General features: G+C 40.4%; 1 protein-coding gene across 3 annotated transcripts; it reads right to left on the reverse strand.

Annotated features, from left to right (window-relative positions):
- Nucleotides 1-465: 465 nt before the first annotated feature.
- On the reverse strand, nucleotides 466-7,570 carry LOC110496091 (chromosomal protein D1). 3 transcript variants are annotated; one of them, XM_036952596.1, is made up of 2 exons: nucleotides 7,229-7,570; nucleotides 466-3,105 (listed from the first exon to the last, which is right to left on the reverse strand). In XM_036952596.1, the coding sequence occupies exon 2, from the start codon at nucleotides 3,023-3,025 to the stop codon at nucleotides 1,952-1,954; it is 1,074 nt and encodes a 357-aa protein (XP_036808491.1). In that variant the 5' UTR covers nucleotides 3,026-3,105; nucleotides 7,229-7,570; the 3' UTR covers nucleotides 466-1,951. The 3 variants fall into 3 exon arrangements, with proteins under 3 accessions (XP_036808491.1, XP_021427459.1, XP_021427457.1); XM_021571784.2 differs by lacking the exon at nucleotides 7,229-7,570 and adding an exon at nucleotides 4,837-4,979; XM_021571782.2 differs by lacking the exon at nucleotides 7,229-7,570 and adding an exon at nucleotides 4,197-4,486.
- Between the last annotated feature and the right edge of the window lie 148 nt (nucleotides 7,571-7,718).

The raw sequence follows: 7,718 nt of genomic DNA on the forward strand, positions 1-7,718 counted from the left end.
TGTGTGTAGATTGATGAGGAAAAAAATGTTTTTAATCAATTTTAGAATAAGGCTGTAACGTAACAAAATGTGTAAAAAGTGAAAGGGTCTGAATACTTTCTGATTGCACTGTATAGACTCCAGCGCTAAATCATTCTACATTCTTTAGAATGTTATGTTCTTTACATTAAGTTACTTAAGCTCCAACCATTTATCTATGTTCTCCATCTTATATTATTTATATAAAGTAGTAATTCTCTTTGGTTTAGATTTTTTTAAAACATTTTAAGAAGTCTTAATGTTGCTGCCATGATGCTAATGAGATAAGCACCGAGTGGGTCCAAAAAATGGTGTGAACATTCCGCCACTGACTTTTTGATCCTAACCAGCCAGGAAGAAATGTTTCTATCAAATCTTCCATTTATTCACCACATTCTGCTTTCCAAACAATTAAGCTTTACAATAATACCAAATAAAGACAAATTAAGTCATATTTTAGGTTTTATTGAGATTAAAAACATCAAAAACAAAGTTTGACATTTCACTTTATTACATGAAACTTTCTAAATATTTGCTCTCTCTAAAAAAACAGAAATTCACATTACCCTCAAATGAACGTTGGGGAGGTTTCACAGACCTGTTTCTGATCACAGAGATAAATACATAGGTAAAACTTACGGTATGTATCTCTATAGTTCTAACTGCATCTTGAAGAACATTGTATTAATCCAAGCAACAGACCAAGTTGAGAGACCAAGTTGAAAACATGAAACTAACAAGCTTTGGTCACAGGAACATGAATTCATACAAATGATAGATTCTGTTGTGTACCTCAATTACTATTTTTATATTACAGAATTTACGAAGTTGTAATGCAATATGAACTGTTGATATCATGGTCCAGCACATACTTAATTAAATAAACAAATACCAGACTAGATGAAGACATGTTTAACATACAATCTGAACATTTACACACAACATCACCCAGAGTCTGTGAAACCAAGCCATCCACTTCAGATGAAAGCCAAGTGATAAAAAACAAGTAAAAAGAGCTGACATAAAAAGTCTTAAAAAGAACTGTGAGGAGTGATGTTGAGTGAATTACAAGGATGATACTGGCAAACAAAACCATCACAATAGTGAATAACCATACATCTTCTAAGAGAAATCTTAAGGATGATGGATTGGAAGTTTACAGGTACCGTCTTGACTCCACAAGGTGAAGTATGCAATGAACCAAGTGAAAGAAAACAACTATGATTAGGGTACAGTCCCAAATGGCACCATATTCCCCTTATAGTGCATTACTTTTGACCAGGGTCCATGGGGCTTTGGTCAAAAGTAGTGCACTTTATAGGTAAAAGGGTGCCATGATAGTGATACTAACAACATCTATATCGAAACAAAGATAGCTGGGACGGGGAAGTTGTTACATTCAAAGCTTTGGCAATTCAGGCAAATAAAATTAGAAGACATTAGCAATTCGAAAACTACAGAGCTTACGGAGAGATAAAAAACAAAAAACAAAATACTTAACTAATTCAATTGATTTAAACCATTTGAGCTTATTTGGACAAATCTGCACAGACCAATACAAGATTAACAAACCTCAATGAGAATATCATCAACTATAGGATGTGTATGGAATTAGAAACTGTATCAATGACAGTACCAGTGAAAAAATCTAAATGGGATAAGTCTGAACAGAATAATACAAGATTAACAACTGTCAATGAAATTGTCTTCACATCATTCAAGCTATAGATGACCAAGGAAGTACAACAAGTACTTTTCTTTTCCACAAGGTTTCCACGAAGGCATCAAACCATAAAAAATAACAGCAAGACCAACAGACACATAGGTTAGTTGAGAAAGCAAAAAAGAGCTGGGTAAGAGATAATAAAATGTTAAAAAAACATCTTACAAGATGCTACTGATACTCGTTCAGTCTGCTCCGCCCAGGTTCCTTTTACTTTACAACCTTTTTGATTGAGCCAGGCTTTCTGCCCCCCCTCTTAGGAACAACCACTTCTTTTTTCTTAATAGCTGCCACTACCTTACCAGGTTTACTAGCCTTGCCATGACCATTGCGTGGTTTAATTTCCTCTTCTTTGTCATCTTCTACTAGAGAAAAGACTTCATCCTCATTTCTCTGTGTATCTTCATTTTCCTCCTCTGAATCATACGCTGTATAATCAACGTTCACAGACTTTCTCTTGCCTTTTTGCCTCTGGGCTTGGAAGGCAGCTTCATCGAACACATTTGCTTTACCGTTGGAGCAGCGGTAAAGCCTTACTATTGGAGAAACAGTGCAACCCTGTTTGGCTGAGGGTGAACTGTTGGACCTATCCGTCTCTGCTGCTCTCTTGGCTTTGAAGGAGCCTAAGGGGCGGCCACTCTTTCGCGGGGAATCATCTTTAGCGGGGGGCTTTGAAACTTTAGAAGTTGGAGGTGGGTTCTTCTGTAAGTGGGCACCTCTAACTGTTGATGCCTTGAGTGGACGGCCTCTTCTCCGTGGCTCGGCAGAGGTGGGTGTGGCAGGGGGATCCCCGCGGGGATGGATGCGCGGCCTTCCGAGCGGCTTCCACACTCTAGGTTGGCTTTTCAGTATCTTTCTCTCCTCTTCCTCCTCGGGTGACAGCAGGTACTTCCTCGGCCTACCCAGTTTTTTTTTTTGCTGAACTTTTTTGGGCCGGCCACACTTCAAAGGTGCAGTTGTCTCTGCTGAAACAGCATTAGGGTCAACCACTTTACGTGGCCTGCCCCGTGGCTGCTTGTCTAGTACCCTCAGTATCTTAGGTTTCTTGGAGCCTGATCCTTTGGGCCTACCCCTTCCCCTCTTAGGTGGTATGGGGCTGCCATTAGACAAGGCTTCATCAGACTCCTCTTCACTACCAGTGGCATCCATTGCCCCTTCTTCCGACTCCATTGCCCCTTCCCCTTCTTCCGAAGCCGTTGCCCCTTCCCCTTCTTCCGAAGCCGTTGCCCCTTCCCCGGACGCCATTGCCCCTTCATCCGACATTGTTGCCCCTTCTTCTTTCATCTGTTTTCTTGCAACCTGGCTCCTTTCTTTCCTTCCAGCTCACTTCCTAGGAGGTCTTGTGAACTACTTAGGGCTTCCCACTGTAAAAGGTCATATCGAGAAGGTTACAATACAAAACGTTCTTTGTGCAAGCACCCCTTCATAAAACTGGCATACGTGGGCACGAGAAAGTGTAGCTAGCATATCTAGGCTGGACAATAGAATGAGTCAAAACTCCCCCAAGGATGAAACATGGCAAAATAACGTTAGCTAAGCTGGAACACTAGCATATGAATGGAATTGAACATTCGCAGGGTCTCTTCTGACTGGAGTGACGCTTATAATTCCATTTATGTATCCCTTTTTATTCTACCACTACAATCTGTTCTTAGGACGAAACTGAAAAATAACTTGTGTAGAAAGTAAACATCCGCACCTCGATGGTGCCAAGGAAATAGTTACATGAGTAATGTGTTGTGGTGTACATTTTAACTACCAACGTGGGCATTGCCAACAACAGCGAAGCAGGCGACGGCGAGTTGGTGCCACGGTGCTCAATAGAACTATTAGGAGCCGGGAAAATGCCCCAAAATAAGGCCTGTTTTTTCGTGATTACTTCAAAACTACGGCAGACAGCTGGGACATATTTGTAATATATTATGAAACTGGGCTCCATGGCGGATGCAATTAACTAGTTTTATCAGAAAAAGTATTGTTAAAAATGTGATGTGTCCAGCCTAACGTGTCTTGTAATATGCACATTGTAAACATAGATTGTTTACTAATTGCAGTTTCTTCATTTTGTGATAGGTCACGTTGCAATTATGTATATGGAAAGGTGCACAATAAACAAAATATGATATGACAGTCTCCTCCATGAGTAAACTAAAGTTGATGCATTGACGCGACACTGAAATCTAGCTAGCTAGTATCCTGATTCAATGACTGTTTTGGTTACTAGTAGCTAGTTAGCCAACTTTACCAGATGTTCGAAGCAACATCACATTCATCTTCTACGACCGGGGTGAACTAGCTACCGAAGTAAATTAAAATTAGCTAGCAAACTACGTAGCATATCCATCTAGGTAGCTAGCTAATTATCTTTACAAAGCTATCATTAGCTCGATCGCTTACGACAGCCCCGGATCTCAAGCAGGCTAAACTAGTTTCATGAAAATAGCACACGCCTCACCTTGGTACAATCCTTGCGTAGCTGGTGCTGTCTACACTTCTATCAGATATCGTTTGTCATGAAAGTCGCCAGATATTTAATCGGCCTTTGTTGTAATTGTTTAGCTAGCTAGCGATTTGAATTTCAACCGGACGTTGTGGCGGGTGAAAGATCGACTAAAGGGGAAGTGGAACAACGTTTTTAATTTCCGCTCCCTGAAATAAATAAGATGTTGTCTATGACCCCTGTTCTTTCACAAGACACTGATGACACTTGTGGAGAGTTATTTCCTTGAGCAATTATTATAAAATAAAAAAGAAGCATAATAGCATCATATCTCAGATTGATTTCCTTTGAAAGCCTGGGAAAACGCTTGGGCTTCTTCTGGATGATCTGGACATGCTACAACCCCAAAATATGTATTACCGCCACCAACTGGACGACATTGAAAAAAACAAGGTAAAAATAAAACCCATACATGATAGGGAAAACAAACTTAAATCCACCCAAAATAAAACAATAAAAACCACATTGACAAAACCAAAACCCCCAAACACCCACTTCTTCTATCCTTCAAATCCCCATATCTCCCTTCTTCTGACTAGCCTAGTTAAATAAAGGTTAAATAATGTATTCATGTTTAATTCTCAGGCTCTATGACCTGAGAGGCTTGTGACAATACTCCATGCAACTCCTCTGCCAAGAAGTCTTTCAGGCCCAGGAAACATTCCGCCGCATCCACAACGATGTCTATTTTCCAGGACTTCCTCTCCACCTTGGCAGTGCAATTAATCACCATAGCTATAAAGGCCACAAAGTCCACCTTCTGTACCTTTAACATATCTGGGTTCTGCCGTTGAACGGTAACCCCTGCAGCCTTCAGTGAATGCCTATCCACCACCATGGACTATTCAGGAGCAGCATTTGAACCCTCAACCCTTTTAAATGCCCTAACATCGGTCACTTCATTCTCTTTCACCCTTGTTGGGAAGGCTTGTCCCGTGCTTTGACCACCTCAGTCCCCTCACACGTCCGGCCGTGCGTTTCGATGGCCTCATGTCCACCATCCCATTTCTGACACCAGTGTAGCGAATGGAGGGAGTGGGCCGTGAACGGGTGTGACTGGCGTGAAAAGCAAGCCCCCTACGCATCACGCCAATAGGGTTAACCCACAAGAGCCACTTGGTGGGAATTGCAAGTTGGCTCATTAGGGAGGAGGATCACTACAGTATAGATGATAACTTTTACAGCTTCTGTATAAAATAATATGGCATAGATCTATAACTGTAGAAATAATGAAAATATACAGTATATCAAGCACTACTTTTGTTATTTTCACACAACTTGATTTGCTACCCCTTTATTTTCCCTACTTCTATATTTTGTTCTCATGTCTCCATAGACAGGAAAAAGATTGATGTAAGGAGATTAAGGGAGATAAGAGGTATATGGTAACATATGAGTGATGGAAGCAGCCTGAATAAGAAAAATATATACAAATTGTATGTGTGTGTGTGCGCATGCGCCTGACCCTGTACGTGCCTCTGTGTGGGATTTGGAGAAAAACAGGGAGAGAGCTTGAGAGACAATCCCAGAGAGACTGTGTGTTGAACCAGCTGCCCCCTAATACCCCTACCTGCTCCCTGCATGCTTTGCCATGGTTACGAGACAGGGCTCCCAATGCAGGCAGTTAATGTGTTTTTCAGCAGGGGTGAGCTGGGTACTAATGTGTCTCGGTCTGTCTCCTCAGCAAATGGCACAATCAATATCAACTGTCCCAGGATGCACCACCACTAGCAGAGGGCCAGGAAAACCACCAAGCTCCCTGCAAGGCTGAATAATGTAAGGTGACTGAAATATTCTGCTTTTATAAAATGTTATGCTTTTTTGAAATGAAACAAAATACCTTGCTCTCTTTAAAGATTTTAGAATTAGTTTGTGAGTTAGAGAAAATAAGAGTAATTCGAGACTAATTTTAATTTATTCAATTCATTTGTGTACAATATAGTAGCACAATTTATGGCACAAGAGATTTATTTTTATGTAATTTATTTTTGTTTTCAGCAAATTATTTTGATACGTACCGTCAGGTCCAAAATTATTGGCACACTTGATAAAGATGAGCAAAAAAAGACTATAAAATAAAATTTAAAAATACTGAGCTATTGTATGCTAAAAAACATTGGAAAATTGTTATTTTATTGTTCAGAGAAATACATTTTGTTTAACAAGTAATATATATATTTTTAAAGATAGGGGTCAAAATTATTGTCATCCCTGTTTTCAATACCTCACCTTGCGAGGATAATGACACTGAGCCTTTTTCTAAAATGTTTTATGAGATTGGAGAACACATCGGGAGGGATCTTAGACCATTCCTCCATTCAGAATCTTTCCAGATCCTTGATATCCTTTGTCTGTGAATATGGACTGCCCTCTTCAATTCAAACCACAGGTTTTCAATGGGGTTCAAGTCAAGAGACTGAGATGGCCATTGCAAAGTATTGGTTTTGTGGTCAATTAATCATTTATTTGTAGATTATGTGTTCTTGGGGTTAGTGTCTTGCTGGAAGAGCCACTTGCAGCCAAGTTTCAGCCTCCTGGCAGAGGCAACCAGAGCTGCGTGCGAATACCCATACTAACATACGTATACTGCACACTTAATGAGTATATACTACATAGTTAATTTTAGTATACTGTACACGAACAGTATGCTTTCAGTTGAGCGTACTGTCTCTTCACTTGTCTACCGGAAGTTGATGCTGTTGCTATGCAACCTCTTGCTAGCTAGTTAGCATAACAAATGACTAGCTAAACATTTTACAACTTTGGGTGTGTTCTTAAATTCTATCTGGAGTGCCAGAGTGCGCTTGTAAATTCAGAGTGTAGTCAGATTGTCTGTTTGTAAATTCAGAGCTTTCATTCTCGGAGCGCACACTGGACACTCCAGCCTTTGGCTTTCTGATCTTCTGGCAGTCAAGCACCCAAGCTAACGTTGGCTAGCTTGCTAGCTACTTCCAGACACAAATGAGACCACTGACCATTTTACTCACCCTAGCAGAGCTGGTTAGGCAGTTTTCCAGAGCGTTGGTGACTGTAACTGTGACTGTAAATTACGCTCTTTTGCTGAAGTTTACTGACACCAGCCATATTCAATGGGGGTTGAGCGCTCATACATTCATTACACTCAGAGGAGAGTGCTCTGAAATCAGAGTACTGTAGATAGCCAGAGCGAATTTACGAAAAGACCCAAATGTCCATTGAGAATGCACAACGACTATACCATTTAGCTAAACTAAGAATGACGGGAATAATCTTGTCAATAAACGCTGGGTAGAGTCGGGGAACTCGGCTGAGAGTCAGACTCTGCAGACGTCAGTATTACTTATGGATTGAGCTCGGTCCAATAAACGGTGTGAACATTCCACCACTGACTTTTTGATCCTGACCAGCCAGGAATAAATGTTTCTATCAAATCTTCCATTTATTCACCACATTCTGCTTTTAAGCTTTACAATAATACAAAATAAAAGACAAATTAAG

Source organism: Oncorhynchus mykiss, chromosome 18 (assembly GCF_013265735.2).
Source record: "Oncorhynchus mykiss isolate Arlee chromosome 18, USDA_OmykA_1.1, whole genome shotgun sequence".
NCBI classification, from domain to species: Eukaryota; Metazoa; Chordata; class Actinopteri; order Salmoniformes; family Salmonidae; genus Oncorhynchus; species Oncorhynchus mykiss.

Coding starts and splice junctions, on each gene's coding strand:
- LOC110496091 (XM_036952596.1), bottom strand. CDS start 3,025: ATGAAAGAAGAAGGGGCAACAATGTCGGATGAAGGGGCAATGGCGTCC.